The 19,444-nt window shown below is 56.1% G+C and overlaps 5 protein-coding genes across 5 annotated transcripts; 1 reads left to right on the top strand and 4 right to left on the bottom strand.

Annotated features, from left to right (window-relative positions):
- Window positions 1-712: 712 nt before the first annotated feature.
- Window positions 713-2,941, bottom strand: ColSpa_03686 (cellulose synthase catalytic subunit [UDP-forming]; the record flags this gene model as incomplete). The annotated part of the gene is made up of 5 exons (XM_049269898.1): window positions 713-1,188; window positions 1,239-1,432; window positions 1,486-2,555; window positions 2,619-2,726; window positions 2,798-2,941. 5 exons carry the CDS (start codon window positions 2,939-2,941, stop codon window positions 713-715), a joined length of 1,992 nt encoding a protein of 663 aa, XP_049125855.1.
- A 4,087-nt stretch (window positions 2,942-7,028) lies between these two features.
- On the bottom strand, window positions 7,029-7,378 carry ColSpa_03685 (uncharacterized protein; the record flags this gene model as incomplete). Its single annotated transcript, XM_049269897.1, has 2 exons — window positions 7,029-7,156; window positions 7,240-7,378. The coding sequence occupies 2 exons, from the start codon at window positions 7,376-7,378 to the stop codon at window positions 7,029-7,031; spliced, it is 267 nt and encodes an 88-aa protein (XP_049125854.1).
- A 1,715-nt stretch (window positions 7,379-9,093) lies between these two features.
- On the bottom strand, window positions 9,094-10,525 carry ColSpa_03684 (endoglucanase cel12A; the record flags this gene model as incomplete). The annotated part of the gene is made up of 4 exons (XM_049269896.1): window positions 9,094-9,454; window positions 9,563-9,969; window positions 10,241-10,290; window positions 10,405-10,525. 4 exons carry the CDS (start codon window positions 10,523-10,525, stop codon window positions 9,094-9,096), a joined length of 939 nt encoding a protein of 312 aa, XP_049125853.1.
- A 1,924-nt stretch (window positions 10,526-12,449) lies between these two features.
- ColSpa_03683 (uncharacterized protein) lies at window positions 12,450-12,942 on the top strand (the record flags this gene model as incomplete). Its single annotated transcript, XM_049269895.1, has 3 exons — window positions 12,450-12,497; window positions 12,532-12,587; window positions 12,867-12,942. The coding sequence occupies 3 exons, from the start codon at window positions 12,450-12,452 to the stop codon at window positions 12,940-12,942; spliced, it is 180 nt and encodes a 59-aa protein (XP_049125852.1).
- Window positions 12,943-18,158: 5,216 nt separating this feature from the next.
- Window positions 18,159-18,338, bottom strand: ColSpa_03682 (uncharacterized protein; the record flags this gene model as incomplete). The annotated part of the gene is made up of 1 exon (XM_049269894.1): window positions 18,159-18,338. The coding sequence occupies one exon, from the start codon at window positions 18,336-18,338 to the stop codon at window positions 18,159-18,161; it is 180 nt and encodes a 59-aa protein (XP_049125851.1).
- Window positions 18,339-19,444: the final 1,106 nt, after the last annotated feature.

Genomic DNA, 19,444 nt, shown 5'->3' with positions numbered 1-19,444 from the left:
TTGTATGACTTGTAGGAAGCGGCTAGATCTGAAATTTTGGTGACAAAATTAGATCTCAAGAAAATACCCAAATGTGCGAAGAATAAAAATAGGAACCAGTCCCACCCTTGAACTAATTTCAGAGATTCCTAACAAGACCTCGCCCCATCTAGCTTCACTGGCCTTCACAAAAGCTGGCCGGCCATGTGCAATATATAACAAAAGAGCTGTCCGCAGAGATACGACTGGCGCTATGGGGAAGAATGAGTGACCCAGAGAGGAATCTCCGTCCTTGTCAACGTGATTGGAAGCGTAGACGAACGAGTAAGATACTGCAACCCATGGTCTTGGCTAAACAGAACATCCTTCGACAACCGGAGCATGTATTCACAGCTCAAACCAACAGCACTATAAACTATTATTATTATTGGGGGCCGCGGCTCTCCTTTATACCTCCGCGGTTACACTATCCACCATGGTATACAAGAGTACTAAGCTGTATGTATGCTGTAGAAGCTGTGTGCAAGCGCGTGTTAGCACGCAAGTCTATGTCGAATGTCAAAGGCCGTTTCCGTGCGGTGGAGGCTTCAATGCTGCGCCGCCATGCCATCTCCAAAATCAGGTGTCCCAACAACTCCATTTGCCTGTGCATAATACGTGGTCTAATTTCAAACACCACCTCGATCCCGCTTTTCCTTCGTACATGCATAGACCAAGGGGTCCGCACATATCGCTACCAGTCGCAGAGCATAAAGTAGTGGTTGATGAAGAGGTTGTAAAGGTTGATGATGATGAGCGGTATCGGATGGTACCAGGTGAAACCAGTGACGATGCGCCATGTAACGACACCGATCATGGCACCAGTGACGGTGAGGTTCCAGAAAATGCAGAGAAGGCGCATGTTTCGGTACTTGTTGCTCTTATGGGCCTTGGAGTCACCGGACGCGGCCCAGAGAAGTTCAATGTTGAAAAGACGGTCCTTGATGGCGGTGAGGTAGGCGTAGCTCATAATCGTCATGGAGTGCTGCACGTTGAAGCCATACTTTGCCTTGGCCCAGCAACGCATCAAAATGATACCGTAGAGAATGGAGGGGATGGCGAATGCCAGATTCCAGAACTTGAACCACTGAGGGCGGACGGCGAGCAGGAGAGTACCGGCGATAGGTGCGAGGAAGATGTTGAGCGAAACAGCCATGTAGTACATGAAACCTGTACCTAGTCAGCTTACAGATTTATCACAAGATGATGTTTTAACCAACCTGAAAGGTAACAGATTTTCTGCATCAAAGTCAGGTTGGAAACCCAAAAGTGGCCGTTGGTGAGGAGAGTCGTGGAACCGCGAGCCCAGCGCATCTGCTGAGAGAAAAAGGCGCGAGGGGAATTCGGACAGACACCGGTGGCAAGGCAGAGAGGGATGTACTTGACTTTCCAGCCACGGTCAACGGCGCCGAAACTGTCAATAGTGTTAGCGAGTAGATCCGAAGTCATCGAGAAATCCTGACGTACCCAGTATGGACATCTTCCGAGAAACCAATCTCGGCCGTTCCACCGACGTCGACGAGAGATTCGCGGCGGTAAAGCGCGTTACTTCCAACACAGATAGACGCTCCCCATCGGTTGCGGTTGACCTGGACGACACGGTAAAACAGTTCCTGTGTGGCACCCGCCCCCTGCTCAACCCACGTCTGGTCGTCCGTGACACGGAAGTACTGGGGGCTCTGAACAAGGGCCGTCTTATCGTCACCCAAGTGTTCCACCATCAACTCCTTGAGGAAGTCGGGGCGGGGGCAGAAATCCGCGTCGAAAATAGCAAAGAAGTCTCCGTTGGTCTTGGCGAACGTCCATCTCAGGTTGCCTGCCTTTCGGAGGCGAGGGCGGTCGTCGCGAACAGAGTAGTTGAAGCCGTACTTCTCGGCGAGCAAGCGGACGGGCTCGGAGGCACCGTCATCCATGACATGGACCTGAAGCTTGGAAACAGGCCAGTCGATGTTGACAATGTGCTTGTAGGTGTTCTCAAGAATCTCGACCGGCTCGGAGCAGCAAGGGAGAAAGATGTCGACGGTCGGGGCATTCTCCTCGGTGATGGGAAAACGCTCAACCAGCTCCAGATGAGCCTTGTAGTCCCAGTCCCTTCCAATGATGCCAACGGCGTACGAAACCAGAAGGTAGATACACATCGCACCCGCAAACACGCCATACCAGTAGAATGCCGGAGCGGAGAGCGCGAACAGCCACATACCAGCGCCGAGCGAAAGAAACGAGAAAACGCCAAATATGTAAAGGAGAATCCGGTTGGTGTGAATGTAGTTGAGCTTTTCCGTGTCATTTGGGCAGACGGGTAGGACGAGAGGTGGTTCCTCCTTGGGGCAGTAGGTTGCGCGAAAGCGGTTATACACTCGCTTGGGAAACGACGCACCCGATGAAGGCGGGAGAGCCGTCGTGTGCGTCTCGTTTGCCTTTTCGGGATCAGACACAACGGGCGGAACATGGCTGGCCTCAATATCCGCATCGGACGACTCGTTCTGCTGAACCTTTTCGTTGTATATCGGGACTTCTCTGGCCAAAGGTGAAGGCTCCTGGATTTTGGTTAGTTCGGCTCGAGCCAACGACTGGCGTCTATCGGGCACGCAAGATCTTACGATTTCAGGCCTGCTCAGGCGATGGTTGGAAGAGTCGGCCCAGCTCGATCTCTGGCCCGACCTATCTGCTGAGTGGGCGTCGCGTGGCGACGACTGTCCGATGGCATTCTGTCAAAAGTCAGTTTCCGCTTCGTCCAATTTCAGATCGCCCGCGGTGTTGGAGCAATGCGCGGGCATACCACAGTGAAGGTCGAGTCGCTTGCGAGCGAAGGAGCCGCGCTCGAATCATTATCAGTGTCGAACGGATTTGTACCGAACGGATTATTTGGGGGTGTCAGGTCCGAGTCAGGAGATGTCCCGCGTGGTGTGTAAGGAGGCGACATTATGTTAGTAGCGGCGATGCCTTAAGAAGCAGTAGAAAGCTTCTTCTCACAAGATGTCGGTGATTGATGAGATCAAGAGACGACTTCTACTGCCGCAGTGAGGAATGTGCCGGAGGGGACTTGGGCAAAGGAAAATAGCTTCAAATGTCGATACACTCCCGTGACAGTCTCGATGTAGACGGGGGCGTCTCAGTAGCGATGGCGCGGGAGGACAGAGCGAGAGACTGAAGCAAAGAAGAAGAACAGCGAGCGTCGTCAAAGCGAGTGATTGAGACTTGGAGTTGACCAGCCTCGTAGCATAAACTAGCGAGTGGTGAGGCGGCGAGGGTAGCGCGGTGATGACAGCAAGGAACCAGTGACCAACTACCAGCCTCCGCGAGTAGTGAGCAGACAGAAGGAAGGAAGTGGTGGTCAGAGGCAAGCCACACGCGGCGGGTTGGGAGGAGGGGAGAGCGGGAGAGGGGGAAGGAGAAGAAAGATAGGAACGAGTGCGTCGATGGTGAAGGCGAGGTGAGGTGAGGTGAGGTGAGGTGGGTTGGGGGTGGTGGTGAATGCAGCATCAGATAGGCGCGGGAAGGAAGCCACAGCCAGATCAAACACCACTTGCACATGCATGTAGACAGAAACAAGAGATTCAGAGAGTAGCCAAGGCCAAGCAAGAGCAAGAGCAAGAACGGCAGCAGCAGCAGTAGCAGACAGGCTGCCGTCCACCGTCTGGCCTCCTCCTGCAAGGATGAATACGGTAGTACGGAGCCCGGTACGGATGCGTATTGCTGAGCTGGGCGGGCTGGTAGCCTTGGTTTTCTGTCTGGATGTCCCGTTCTCCATGGTCATTCGTTAGTCGACCCCCGAACCGCAGCTAGAGACGAATATTTTTTGGCCCTTGCCATGGATATCTCAGTCCACCTGAGCCAAGGTATGGGTAAGTGAAAACGGATCAACAAAGAAATGCGGCTACTGACCGATTGGACCATTGGACTAGGTATGTATGCATGGGTGGTTTACATGGATGTGGTCGATGTAAGGTGCGTCTGCTGCCGCCGCCAGGCTAGCGTGTTCCTGTCCAAGTCTTTCACTTCCACCTTCAGATGTTAGTCCCAAGTCGTATGCACGCCGTGGCAGTGGTCCGATGCAAGAGGATTGGTGACATCACCGCCAAGGACGGTCGGACTGCGGCATGCGCGCCTTCGTTTCCGCTTTCTGCGCAGCTCCGAGTGGCCCAGAGACCACGGCCGAACTCCACAGATGGGAGGAGGAGGAGGAGGAGAGGTAGGCTGGTCGTCGACATTCATTATTAGGCAGGTGAAAGCTCGGGTCCGAGAGTCAGACGTGGGCCAGCAGATAGCGGAAGACCTACCATGTAGGAAGCGAATGGCGGGACAGGGGATGGCAGGTGGAAGACGAGGAAAAGGCACATTGCAGGCAAAATGGTGTAAGACAGGACAGGGGAGTAAGATCCCACCATGAGAGGGAAGAAGAAGATGATGAGATATTGGATGGATGGATGGATGGGAAAAGCCAGATTGAGGTGGGTCTCGTGAAGGAAACATCCGCCTCGCACATTGCAATGCTCTTTCGAGGAAGCTAATACAGAGAGAGGCACAATGGCACATTGGCAGAGACACGTCCAAAGGCGATAAGCCAGGGTTGGTTGTGTGGGAAACGAGATAACTGTCGAGAGCCAGATAACCAACACACACGGGCACATATGGCAACACGCGAGCGGGAGGGAAGGGGAAACGCAAAAAAACAAAAACAAAAAATAGACCAAAGCCAAAGCCACTTCCATCATCAGTCAGGGACGGTAGGCGGGGGGGGGGGGGGGGGGGGGGGCGGGGGGATGGGAATTCCAGTCCCAATCTCCTGCTTTAACAAAGTCGCTTCGGAGGATTGAATGCATGCGCAGCAGCCACAGAGGGAAAGGGAAAGGGTACCTAGGATGATATGGATCCATGGAACAAGAGACTGCAACTGCAAAGAGTGGAACAAAACTGCGAAAGAGCCGCCAAGACGTCTATCGGCGACTCGCAAGCGCAGCGGCAGGAGAGAAAACCCCACGCACACTACATACTATGTACTGCCGGTAGGTACACTACGGACAGGGAGCAGGGGTTATTCGCTCTTGTCTTTTTACATACTAGCGGCAGCCACATCACGGCGGCCGGGGCCTCGGAGGGAAAGTAGACATGCGACTTACTTTACTTTGGGACGGGACGCACGCGCACGAACTGCAGCCGCGGCCGCGCCTTACCTGCCCCCAACCGGCTGACCTACGACATATAATATATACAAAGTACATTGGACCCCCTACTTCTTCCTGCCAGACTCGATACGCATCGCATCGCGTCATCTGTCGTATATCTGTACCTAGACAGGTACCTTATACAAAGTGCTTACGATCGGGGCAAGAGCTGTCTACTATGTACCGGTAGGTACTCGCGTACACGGGTGCGCCTGAGTGCCTACCTATTGGGTTGTGTACGTACCTCCACTACGTAGGGTAGGTAGTGGTGTACGTACCAAAGCCAAAAGACCAAGGCCCAGTGATGAGAGCAGGGATGGCAGAGTCGGGCCAGCGTGGTCAGAATCTCCAAACCGGGCCGTCATTTGCCAGTCATGACTTGGGGGGGGTTCTTGCGTCTTGTTGGTCTTGTATTGGTGAGAGGGGAGATGCTCTCTCTGCGTCTCCTCACCTTACGTAGTAGTACACCACCGAGTACATTGTCTTGTCTTATCTTGTTTTAATTTTTCCTTGCCTTGCCTTGCCTTGTCTTACATGCTTGCCAACCGCGCGCTGCCGCCTTGACATCTTCCATGTCGGTTGAAATCTCTGATACCTGCCTGAGCCTCGGACCACGCCATCGAGGAAACCCTCCCCCCAGCAATCACCAGCGACCCGTGATTAGGATTTGCAGCTAGCCCGAGACGGCAGCCGTTTCTATCGGTCTAGGTATCAGCCGGACTAACGAGAGCGCCAAGCAGCCAAAGGACCCCCCGGGAGACTGCTAGAGGAACAAGATTCGGCGCATCCCGGCCCCCTCCCCATCTTGTATCTCGCTGGCGGCGTGCACTGTCTGACAAGTCTGTGGCGGACGGCTGGGGCTTCTGGAAGCCGGCGTCTGCCACGACGGACGGATGTTGGAGGCACTGACTGACTCACGGACAACGTTGTTAACAGCAGTGCCACGCAACCCACGCAAGACAAACGTTTACGATGCGTGCTGTCTCACCCTAAGCAGCACTAGTTACCTAGACAGCAGCAAAACCAAACCAAACAAATGCCGGGGTGGCTTGAAGACCGTCAGTCCCAATGCCACACACCCAACCCAACCCAACCCAAAGGCGGTGGACGGCTCCTGGCCACACCACACACGATTGGTCCCCGTCCCGCAGCCGTTCCCTCGTTAGCCCGCAAACTAACATGGCAATAAGCGCAATGTTGACAGCCTCCACCAGATAGGCTATTTCGACATCCCCATTCGCTGGCGCGTGCGTGCGTTCTCCCCCCGTCTGTCTTTCCGTCTGGCCGGACGGGCTGTTTCTTGCTTTTTGGCTCCCGGGTTCCGTTGGTCTTCTCTCGCGCTCGCCATCCCTGGTCACATCCAACGCTGCTGTTTGTCGTTACCGCTGCTGTTCCCGCCCCCGCCAATGCTGACGAACCGATGTCTTTCGACCGTTTGTGGTGTGTTGCTTGGCCTCAGCCACAGTGACGCTGTTCGATACGTCGGTTCTCGGACACAGAGTAGAGTTCTTGGTCGTTGGCGCCGATAATAGTTGGCAACAACTCCAGTTGGAACAGTGGCAACCATGTATCCCAAGACCAACGTATTGATCTCTTGGACAGTGCATCCAGCACTTCAACAGACGAACAACGACCCTTGCGTGTCTGGACGTTTCCGCATTTGCTCGGACCCTGGGCTCTTGGGAATACGTTCCTGACAATCCTCACCAATCTTGGACGATATCGAATTTTCCCTCTCTCTCTCTCGTCCCGCTCTCATTCCTCCGCACCCCGGCTTAGCTCCCAATCCGTATCCCAGCTCAGCGAATTCCAGACATCCCATGTCCACACGCTCCCCCCACCATGTCACGCGCGCAGAGTCTCGCCGTCGACGCCCGCCAACAGCAGAGTCGACATGCGAAAGCGATTCCCACTCGCCTCGCCGATCGTCTTCTCCAATGCTGAGACAACCCAAGCGCAAAAGATCCAGCACGCTGCAGAGGGGACGGGCGGGCCACCCTCTGCCTCGTGTTCGTCTGCCCATCCCCGCCATCGCAACCTCACCTCGTCGACTTACACCGTGATGGGATATCGAAACCGCATTCCACTTTACCCCCGCGGCCAATGTCCGGTTCAATGGCGCGACCAACGACCGCAATCCACAACTGGAGGATTCTCGGATGCACGTTGCCTGACCAGACCTGAGAGCACGACATGGAGAATTGTGACACTTCGCAAGAAACACCAAGAGGCCAAGAGCCAAGTCTGGACAGAGGCGATAAAAATAAAGGAGTCCCAAAACCGCGCAAATTGTAAAACGACGACTTCATCTCGGTTCCGCTCCTCAGTCCGAGCATTGCAGACTTCATCAGCCTCCCTCCCACCGTTCTGGGCTTCCCTTTCTCCCGCCCTTGACTTGGCTCCCTGGTTGTGGACTGATGGCCGTTGCAAAGCCGCCCGCCCATCTTGGCAACTCCCTCGGCATGGCGGCACGCGCGCCAAGGCGCCAACCACGACCAAGATAAGGCACCTCGTTGTTTTCGACATGCCCCAGGCCGGCCCTCTACGTAGTGTAGTACTTTTCTGCCGCTGTGGATGTCAAGGACTCAAGACCATTGTTCTAGCGCCTCACGCATGATCCATAGCAGCCTGGGTGACCATTGAACTATTGCCCAGGCCCTGTATTGAGACATTCCCTCCGCCTGGCGGGTCTCGATGACGAAACAACGTCTTGACCGAGATTTCCTTTCGTCTGGTCTTTTTTTTCTCCTTTTTCCTTTCTTCCGGCGGCAGTGGGAGACACTGGACCGCTAGCCTGGCTCATGGTTGGCCTCGGTTCTCCCATCCCGCTCCGCCCAACCCGCCGTTCCAACCCCCTTTCCCGTCCACCCATCACGCATTTCCGCCAAGACCGTGCACACCATCCCACGTCTCCCCACCCGTGCCATTCAACTCTACGTCCACGCTTCTCGAGAACTGATCCTTCGCGAGATTGTGCACTGTGCGTTGCCAACCACCACTCCTACTGAAAACCGATCCTGTCAGATGTGGTTGGCAGGCCATCCATTGGTAGCCTGCAGTCTCAGTACGGGAAAGCGAAGCGTCTCTCTCGGACTTGGCCCTTTGGGCTGTATGCCGACCTGGAATCGACAGGCTGCGGGATCATAACCTGGCAGACGTCGCAGCGATCATGTCTGCCAAGGCCAGGCTTATGTGCTTACCGTTTAACCTAGCCATGCCCGTATCGGACAGCCCAGCCTCCCGTGATGCCGAATCACCACCCGCTGTCGCCATGTTCAGGTCATCTTCGAGGTGGCTGAAACACGCTTCCCCTCTTGCTGTCTAGAATCTCACAAGGCTGGGGTGGTGGCATTCGTAGTATCTGTAGATCGCGCACTTTGCATCACCCAGACGTCGATGGCGGACGCCGACGTCTTACACAGACGCGTATGCCACCTGGAGGTGAATCTCACATCACTCTTGCAAAAGAGGCATACCAACGGCCGCGCAGATGTGTGTCTTCCACCTGTGAGGCAGCCCGTCTGCGGGTACCGGGGTGCATCACGGCGAACATGTGCATGCCAACGACCAGTAGCGCCGCGATCACCCATCTCGCATTCGAGAGGGTATTGCCCAGGCAAGGCACGCTTGTTCACCCTATCATTGTCTCATTGCGACCATCTCCGATACCCTCCATGCTTTCCTGGTATCTATTTAGCACCTAGAATACGAGGACAACCTGAACACGAGTGCACGAATATAGCGATAATGGCAGCCCGGGAATCCCCATTGTTTGTCTATTAATTACAGCGGGCGCCGAAGGCGCCTTACCCTCGCCCACTTATCTAAACCTCATTAATGCTATCATACTCGGCTGCGCGCTCGCGCAACCACCCCGTCTCATGAATGACTGGTACAACAGGGGGTTGCGCTACAGAAGGAACATGGAGATGTTCATGAGTACCAGTGACACAGCCAGCCACGAAAGGCCATACTTTCCAGCCGCGTTCTCGTCATCGCCGCCGCTGGAGCCGCTGCCGGAGCCGCTGTCGCCGTTGTCCAGGTCCATGCTGAAGTGGGCGGCGCTGAACGTGATGTTCTCGGGAGAGTGCCACGCCTCGGAGCCGAACTCGACCAGGCCGAGCCACGAGTCCTCGTCGATCTCGCCAGAGTCCAGGACGTACTTGAGGAGCGGGCTGATGTCCTCGTCGAACTGGGTGACATCCGAACCGTCGCGCGTGACCCAGGTAAAGACCTTTTGCTGGCGTTGGTTGGTGTCGTACCAGAGGGAACTGTGGGGCGTCAGTACCGGATATCTATCAAATACGAGGAGGATCGCAACACGGGCTCGGCCCCCGTGTCGAGGCTATCCCGATGCAGGAGGTGGTCAGAGTACGTACAACTCGGTAGAGCCCAGGGTGATGTTGGTCAGGATGGAATCGCCCATCAACGGGTACGGGTTCCCGACCTTGCCCAGCCAGATCATGATCTCCGCCTCGGAGTCGATGGGGTTGTAGGTCCTTGTCTTGTTCTTGTCGACGAAGAAATCCCAGGCGGCGTTGGACACAACGCCGTCAAGCTCCTGCTTGTTCTCCGACCACGTGCTCGCCGAGAAGTCGCGGGGCGGGTCGCTCTCGGGGTTCCCCTTGCGCATAGTCCACTCGACGGCGAGGCGCATCGTCTTGATGGCGCTCAGCTGGGTCGGCAGCTTAGTCGAGTTGAAGCGCACATGCGGGAACGAGTGGACGTTGTTCTTGTCCTCCTCCCAGTTCCAGTTGGCGTCGAAGGCCGGCGTCGACTGGTCGACCTGTAGACGGGCAAACAACATGCAATCAGCGGGGTGGTCCGGCGACGACGGGCACGGTGGCCTCTCAAGAGGGAAAGATGTGCATTGTCCGCCGGGGCCGCGCGCGGGACCGGGAGAGAGTACAAGATCGGCAGAGGACGGTGAATAGCGGGGTGATGGCAGGCCATCGCCCGGAGGGGTTATGAAAGTGAAGGAGGGGCATGGAGACTGAGAGAGGGTTTGGATCAGGTGCAGCTTCGTATGCGACAGCGCATCACGTCACATCACTTACCGAGACACACGATGAGCCATCACCCACGGGGTTCCAGGCGTTGGACTGGACTGCATGTTTGTCGAATCAGCTTTGGCACCAACAACTTGTGAGAGGGCGGGGTCCGATATCCTGACCATCGCATCGCTGACAGGCAATGCAACACACGAATGGGCAGCACGTACAAATGAACTGGGTATCTTCGCTGGTGAACTTGTTCTCCTTGCCGCATATCGTCGCGTCGTAGGCAGCGGACGCGTGACGGACGGCGGCCAAGCCAGCAGCCAGAAGAAGTGTGTTCCTCATGTCTGCGCCGGTTGTGTGAGATGGAGTTGGTCCAATGTAGAAGCGGTGTCGCGTGCGCAGCCAGACAAACAGAGAGCCGTGACAACACGGACGGGGGGGCTCGCAGTCTGTGGGTAAAAAGAGACCAGGCGAGCGGAAAATAAACGGCGAATGCGCAAACGATGACGATGACGTTGGTGATGAAGATTGGGAACGGGACCCGGTGAACGGAGGTCGGGCAGAAGAAGCAGGGTCTGTGGGGAAGGGCAAAAATGAGAGAAGAAGAAGTGACGATGAGCGAGTCTAGACCTTCACTTTCTGTCTCGACATGCCATCAAGCGACGGAGAGAAAAACCGGAAGAGCGGCCAGAAGGGGAAATGAACAAAACAATGGCCCTGCCTGCTTATCTCGCGTTGCATGACGGCAGCAGCAGCAGCAGCAGCAGCAGCAGCAGCAAAAAAGGCTGGGCAGGAGAAGCTGAGCCCGGGGATCGGTGATTCGGCTGCGTACTCGCTTGTTGGTGTTGGCAGGAGAGGATTACAAGGTTGCCTCGCATTATGTCACTTCACATACGAGGGAGGGCCTCCTTCACCTTGGCCTTCCTACAATAGTATGAGAGTGAGCAAAGTGGGCTACCTAGACATATGCAAGATGCGCCGCTATGCCATGGCGGACGAGGCGTTGAGCCGGTTTTCTCCAAGCCTCGGCGGGAGAGCGCCGGCGGCTGTACTGCAACGGTCTTCCACCAAGGAACCGAAAACCTACCTAGCGCATTCTTACTTTAAAATTAGGCCTAAAAAGCAGGTAAGCGAATCGGCCAGTGAGGCAGCCAACAGGAAGAGAGGAAACGGCGCTGCTGAACCATCGGATTGTGTATATCCCATGTTGCTGCGCTGGCGACGACCCCCCCGGGCCAATGACGAAAGAAGGCCGTATGCACGCCAAACAAACCCAGCTCGGCTCGGTCCTTGGAACACTCACCAACCCACCAAGCCTATGCAAGATTCGGGCTGAGAGGAATCTTGCCAAGGACTGCCGGCGAGAAGGCCAGGAAAAAATAAGAAACGAGAGGCGCTCCATTGCGCGTACACGTTTGGCAGCAAATGTTTTGTGGAATCCCAAGGGGGTTGGCAGCGCTGATGAGGCCTGGGCGGAAAACACCAAGACTAGTGCCTCGGGCATCACGGCTTGGCGGGTGAGCGGCGATGGCCCATGGGTCTGAGCATGTTTGGGCCTCAAAGTGAGGATGGAAGTTGGCTGGAACGAAGCAAAAGTAGGCGTATCCGGTGCGAAGAACGTATTCTCTCTTCTCATCTGGCCTGCATGACGCATCGTTGACTGGTTTGGCATTCATTACGTTGGTCCAAAACATTGGCGCCGTCTTATGAAATACATGAGCTCTTGGAACTGTAATCGTTTTGTCAAGACTTGTCAGCACTTTTCATGTCAATTCCGCTTGGAAATGACACCCAGCCAAATCCTGGGTGAGAGGAGCCCATCGGCTCATCACCCCATTGTGCCCTGTGGCTAGAGATGAGTGATTATACTCCACAGCCTTAGGCCATCACAGAGCAGATGCCTCTCGTCCTAATGGCATGGCTTGAGTCACGTTTGCAAATGAGCCATCCAGATATCTTTGGCCGCGCCCAAACCGAAGCCAAAACGAGTTGGAGCTCGCTCCCCCGTCACCTCACCTTACCCTCACTCACACCATCACCCCCGGCCTCAACCCTCTCGCCGCGCACTATTTCTCCCGGCACTCATCTCCTCAGAGCCGCAGCAAGTTAAGGTTAACCATAAACCGGCCCATGGCAACCCCAAGGCCAGCCCTGCGAGGTCTCGGACCTACCGTTAATCAGCCATCATCGTAGCGTGGTGTGCGTCCTCGTCCGAGTCAGGCCACGACCACCCGAATCATCCCTCACCCACAGAGAGAACACAGACATGCCGCCCAAGGCTGCTGCGACCTCCTCGCGTCCCTCGGCCGCCGTGGTGAGCCTGCAAGCCCTTAACATGCCCAAAACAGCATGGTGATGGGACGGGTGAGGGCCCTGACGCGGGGAGCACTGTGTACATAGTTTAGTAAGTGCTGTAAATTGTGGGAGAAAAAAGCCGTATCTCTCCGAATCTCGTATTTCTCGCCTCAGCAGTACATAATCGCTGCCTCGCCCCCCGTGTCTGCTTCTTCTGCAGCCGTTCATCTTCTCGAACACGACTTCTCGTAGGCGACATGGAGAAAGGCTCGTGAACCCCCCCCCCCCCCCCCCCCCCCCCCCCCCCCCCCCCCCCCCCCCCCCCCCCCCCCCCCCATCGTGGTGTGGAGGAATCTGAGCCTCGAACCGATTCTTCCCACTACCACAGCCAGCACGACGACGACCCGGGGCCGCTGCCCAGTCGCATCAGACGACTCGACGCCGTTATTACCTATCCTGGATGATATCGACCCAGCAAAAAGTGGTGGCGGGAGGGCCCCCTTATTTCCGCCTCGTCCGAACCTTCAGTCCAAGGAGTGCAGCACCGCACGAAGAGCATACCAAGACTTTTCGAAGCCTACAACTGCAGCTCATAGATTTGCAGGATTCCAAGTTGGCAATTGGCGACCTAGCGACGAGAAAAAGGGGGGAATCTCTGGGCACAGTGCCGCCGCATCCGTCCATGTTCACGCCGGAGACTTCGCTTGGCTCTTGGGAGGGTGCAGCCAACCCGGGGGATATTTTACAACCCGCGGCGGATGTGACTGAACGAGATTGGATGCTCCAACCAGCGACCTACCGGACGGCTAATAAAGGGAACGAGAATGAGAGGAGGAGAGAGAAAAAGAAAAGTCGTTACTGGGCGCGATAAGGGAGAACAACCACCTCGATTGATCGACCGGACGCGACAACACTGCCTGATCGAGGGTCGAACAGCGAGGCAACGAGACACGCTCTCCTGACCCCAGTGCGACGCCAGACTGCCACGCCACGCCAGAATTAACCGAGACGAGACAGGATGCTCCATCGCTTCTCCCTCGCCTTCTCGAATCCCAGGCTTTGTCCCGTTCCACGATCCACCTTGCCGAGCCTGTAATCAACGAGGCGTCGTCAGCAGTGACAGGGGATGGCGCTGGGCCGGGTGGGGGGAGCCTGCATCTCTCTCCGCTCTGCGTGCCAACTTGGCGGTCCGCTGCACCACCATTGAGCAAGGAATACCGCGCACAAGTCCCCAGCGGTCCGCTCATACACTACCGGTAGGTATACTATGGTGTGATGGGTAAGTCTTTTACCCACAACAGGTAGTTCTTGGCTTTGACCCCACAGCCAGCGAGGATTCACAGCCCAACTGGCTGAACAGTCACCTAAGTGTGCGAAGTACCAGTGCTTAGATCTGCCTGCTTGCAAGCCACAAGATACCTGACAGGGATAAAAACTTTGGCCTGATACCATAGTATGTATGTACCAGAGTACATCACAGCTGGGACGGGACGGTGTGTACAGGTAGCCCTCCCTCCCACCACGTAATCATGTTGCACCTCACACACTTGTCTGGGTTTGACGGACCTTGCTGCTAGTCTGCCAGCCTTCGAGGTGAGCTTGCTTCTTGTGTGTCTCTATCGTCTCTTGGCAAGACTTATGGCTGTATCGCGAATCGTCCCACTTGGAGCCGTCAGCTACATAGGTAGTATACAAGCGAGCAAACAGACCCCAACCGAGCGACGGCGGACGGCGGACAGCTCGAACTGTTCCCCGCAGCAAACGACAAACCTTGCTATAGTGTACAACGCCAGACGCGTACCGGCGCCAAGGTTCGCTCTGTGCAGCAGCACAGCCGTACCGGATCCCGCCTGCATGCCTTATCGATCTGACGGGGGTCACCTTGACACAACGGCCTCGTCTGGACCGAGGAACCTGGAGGGATGCTCTTTACCTGGGAGTACCCACCGCCCTTGCGCCCCCGATTGGACGTGCACTCGAACCCGTCGGACTGAGGAACTGGTTTCACCCTGTTGTGGCAGCGGTTCCTCCGTTCTCTCTCGCTCTCTGTGTCGATGACACTCGGCCCTACGTCCCCCAGCCACTAACCCTCCTACCCCCAATCTGGCTGGTTGCCCTAGAGTGTCTCGCCGTTGTGTCTTTGCGGTTCGGACACTGACTCTCGCTCACGCTGCCGTTCGTCCCTTGCGGCGTCTTCGTGTAGGACGACACCACCAAAAGGCAGAGCCAACAGCACACAGGCGTGGTGTGATTCGTGGCGACCCCCCGCGCGCGGCCATCAACCAACGGCACATGTGCTCTAATTAGACAGTGGTCAGCAACTAGTTTGGTCGTCTGGCTGTCTGTGCCTGAAGATCACGACCTTTGTCTTTTTCTCCCAGTCCTGCATTGTGCATGCGTTGACAGGGTAGGGGAGCAGAATTTGCCATCGCACTATTGCCGGGCTTTCTGCTTGACCCAAATCAGTGTGAGACGCCTGCGCTTAACGGGTGTCATGTTGATTTTGCCCCCTCGACACGTCTGGCTCCTCACGGCTATTGGATGATGGCGTGCGCTCCCAGTTGATTGCAGACCCCCAAATATGTCTTTGGGCACAGCTGATGGGTGGACGACGCGAGGCGATCTGCTTTGAGCAGCCACTAAAAACCAGCCTCACCCTCGGCGGTACCCTGCGGCCAATGTACTATGTAATTTCTGTGATTGCATCCGTAATGAGGCACCGAGGGTCCCCTCCGCGAACCCCCGTCCTCATCTCCTAGTTTCCGCCACCCCGTTGGAGGAGTGGAAGGCGGGAGAGGGGTGTGGGGGCTGGTGCGAAAGCGGCCAAGCTTGACGGGCTCTCTGAACCGTTCTTCGGGCTTTTGCCGATCTGTCAGTTCCGGCCCGACGGTTGTGTACGCACAAAACGTTCATTGACTGGTGCTCGTTCGTCAACGATCAAGGGTGAGATCACAATGGCGGCGGATAACGTGCTATGCCCGAGACTTGGAGGCTCAGCGCCGTCTCGATGCGAGGGGGGCATACCGGACAGGGTCGGGGCGACCCCTAAGTAACTCGTATGGGTAAAACGACAAAGCGAACGGATGATGGCGATCAGCGAGAGTGTCAACCCGATCCCAGCCCACAACCTTAATCCTGAGGCGATGAAGAACCTCATATTCAGTGCGGCATGGGGCCACCGCCGGGTATCTTATATCGCGTGCCCCTGCCTATCGTGAAGCAGGGTGGATGTGCCGCAATATCTAACAGCCAACCCAGGAGGAGGTACGGGTTGGACTCGCTCAATGCGACCCACAAGTGGCCCGTGGCCAGATGAAAGATGCTGGCCGATGACGAAGACGATTTCCAATATATCTGAGGGTCCTGCGTGGGAGGGTCTCCTCGTGTCCCGTGCAGAGAATTTCAGCTTAGATTCGTCCTGCCGAAGCCCAATGGACCGCCTCGTGAGGGAGAGAGGCCAGCTACACAAGCTGGAGAGACAATGCAAGCAAGCTTTGGATGGATCTCGGTCGCAGCCAACAAGACAACCGCTTCCAGCTGGCCCTGGAGATGGCGGGGTGGAGTCTGCTCATTACACTAGACTTGCGGACTCGCAGAACCAGAAGGGGACGGGGAGAGCGAAGGAAGAAAAAAAGTTCATGAACCAGCAGGGTACTGTCGTATGAAGAGGTGGAGTGATGGGCAATGGCACTTCCAGACAGAGCAGGACGTTTTGATAAGCTGCTGCTGCTAAGCATTTAGCCAAACCAAGTTCAGCGGAAGCGCCGCATTTTCTCGCACGCCATCCATCCCGGAGGCAGCGGGCAGAGCAGACAATGCAACGAGCAGCACCAGGCAGGGTGGGTTCGTTGGAGGCGTTTCGAGCTTTGAAGGAGCGCAACCCGGGACGAACACAAAAGTGGCCGTTGATTTCCCCGACCCTGTCTCTGCTTGCTTACTTGCTTGGATTTCCATGCTACACTGTGCCTAGCTGCAAAAAGACATTGCAGTCAGTTCAAAGGTCTAGACTGGCGCGCCGTTCGAGATGATGTCACTGACTCCAGGTGAGGCTAAGACAGATACAGGCCCCTTGCTGCTTTTCTGCCCGCCAGCCTGCCATGCGGTGCCGTGCTAGTGCAGTAGTTAGGAACCGGTAGTGAGTTTCCGCTCCTGTCCTTCTGGCAGGGGGTGACTGGGCAGCCAGCGTTAGTCCAAAGTCCAAAGTAACGAACGGTAAGAATGGACGGCGTGGGAAGAAAACGGACACTCTGTCCGAGAGGTCAGGGACATAATCCAAAATAACGTGCAGAGCCTTCGCATGCCAAGCACGTAAACTACGAGGGGGGCCCCTCAGCATGTATCCGTAACTGCCGCTAAATTTCACCTTTTCTCTGAAGATGGTTTTGGTTTGAAGTCACTATGCTGGTCGCCGTGTACGTACCCATCCCGTCCCCAAACCCCAATTTCCAGTGTAGTCGGCTCGCCGAAAGGTCCCGATGATACCCAGTCGCCGAGGTACTTCTGTCCACTGCGAGGCGGCAGCGAGAACCCAAGTACATCGCAGGCCATGACTTGGGTCGAACGAAGCTCATGTCGGAAAATGGGCCATTGGGGCCGCCGTGACCTTGGGGAACTGGAGCCCCTCTCCAGCGTCATGTACCTCCCGCCGGTCTGTCATTTCAGCTTGAATTGGCTCTCTCGCTACACGTCTGGCGGTGACGGGACCGTGTAATGATGGGCTTGTCATTAGTCAACCGTCGAGCATCACTGGCGCCAGACCACATTGGTCTGACATCGCGAAACCACTCTCTCTGACGAGCCTGCAGCATCTGCACTAGCATCAATAGTGGCTGGCAATGCAAATCCAAAAAATGGCTTGGAAGCGTCCGCTTTAAGTGAGACTCCTGTCCATCACCATCGCCCAAGGGCAGCGCCCACGGGGAAAGGATCAGAGGGGCCCAAACAAGGGTTCCGTCTGGCATCGAAGAATGAGAGGTTCAGGGACCGGACCAAGACCTTGCCGTCGCCTGTCCTACACTCCGGCCCTCGACATCCATCTCAAACGGAGTATACGCACCCCTCCACGCCATCCGATCATCGTTGAGTCGTAACGCTGCAGCTGTCCGGGGCACCCCGCCGCCTCTGCCCCAACAGCCGTGGCCACCCAGCCGCTCGAACATGTACGGTGTTTTCGCGCACCTCTTTGCGCACAAAAAAAAAAAAAAAACCTGTTGTCCGGCGGATAAACAGCAAGTACGGAGATGGTGACTGCGTGGATGGCGCCAAGCCAAGCGTGTCCCCTATTCCCATCCTAACATGCAAACGTTCCGTCTATTTGCTCCCGCAGTGGTGCTGCAAGGCAAATGGGTTCTGGCGTTGGACACGGCTGCCATACCGAATGCCAAGCTTGGAGCGGTGGAAACGTTGCCGTGCGATAAGGCCAAGAAGTCTCCTGGAGTGCGAAAACGGCACAAGATTGGGGGCATCCGCCGGGCGGAGGACAGCTCCCTCCCTCCCTCTCCGTTGATGGTATGCTGCGCCGTACGCTCTCCGCTGGCTGCAGTTACAATTCCAGTTGCAGTGGCATCGGCATGTGCACTTGTTTTCTTTGCCAGGGAAAGCTGTCCTCTGTATGCATCTTTGAGTACCGAGATGGCAGCTCAACTCGTCTTCAGGTTCTCTCCTCCGAGCGAGGACGAGATCAGGCACGAATACCGAGCTTCCAAGCTCGATACGTACCGTTCGTCAATGCCTCCTCGAACCGTTCCATCACCTTCACTCCACTATCGAGGAAGACAGTGACCAGGTTCTGGTCCCGGTTTCGCTCCTGACTCCTGGGATCTGCTGTCGAGTACACCTTCGGGCTCCTGGTCCCTGCCATGCCGGCTCTGTCTCTCTCTCTTTCTCTCTCTCTCTCTCCTTCTCTCGCCCTCTAGTGCGGGTGCCGCGCATGGTCGAGTACCTCACTGAGCGGCAAGTATCAAGTATTCGTGGCATCTGGGATGCGAATTGCTCCTCCCTCCTAGTTCTTCCCGGAGCAGGGATATGATGCCCATGTCATGCCTATTCCCTTCTCTCTCCATGCCATGCGCCCATCCAACCCACATACAGTCCCGCATGCCCATCTCCTTCTCCATCCCATCCAACCATCCCATCATCCGTCCGTCCCCTATCACACTGTCCAATTCTGTGGTCTGGTCCACAACCCACAACCCACAATCTACCTTCGTACAGCCCACCGTCAACGACTGTCGGATGGCACCGTCGACGCACAAGAGGAGGAGGGGAGCAACAAGGAACAAAGAGCCAAGACCCTGGAGGATATATCAAGAAAGAGCCCCCCCTGGTGCTCTGTCCGTTGCCTCTCCCACTTGAAGTCGTCTATCTGGTCCGTCATCATCGCTGCTGTTGTAACCGTACTATTTCTTTCCCTCATCCTACGTCGGAGATTGATGAACCTCCAGGTTTGGATAACCTGCCGCTCGTTCCACATCTTCGCCGCATAGCTGCCATTTGCGCTCTTCACATCACGTCGTACCGAGGCCCCCAGATCGTCAATCCAGCTCCAAGCTCGTTGCCTCCTCACGGCTCTCCCGTCCTCGCCCAGTCCCTGTTTGCCTTTCCGGGACACCTCGCCGCACCTCAGTCGACAGCCTCTTACAAAACGGGCGCCAATCCCATTTGAATCCGGTTGGAGCGTTAGTGCCACCGTCCAATCCCACCTTGGTTCCCACGTACGCCGTCCTACATTTACGTCGACGCCGTCACCCGCGCCCACCTTTCCGATCCGCTATCCGTGCTTTCTGATCCCCCCCAAAACTACTCTGTACGCCCTCGACTCGACCTTGTCTTGTGAATCCTTCACGCAACGAGTGTCGACCGCCACAGAACAGAAAAAAGGAAGCAGAGACTGGGTTCGCCAAGCAACGCAAGGGAATTCAGCTTTTGACTTTGGGAGAAACCTATCCAAGCTCATCAGCCGCTTGT

Source organism: Colletotrichum spaethianum (assembly GCF_022836535.1).
Source record: "Colletotrichum spaethianum MAFF 239500 DNA, contig07, whole genome shotgun sequence".
Classification (NCBI taxonomy): Eukaryota; Fungi; Ascomycota; class Sordariomycetes; order Glomerellales; family Glomerellaceae; genus Colletotrichum; species Colletotrichum spaethianum.
Note: the sequence above shows the minus strand (reverse complement) of the source record. Positions and strands in the feature narration are given on the sequence as shown.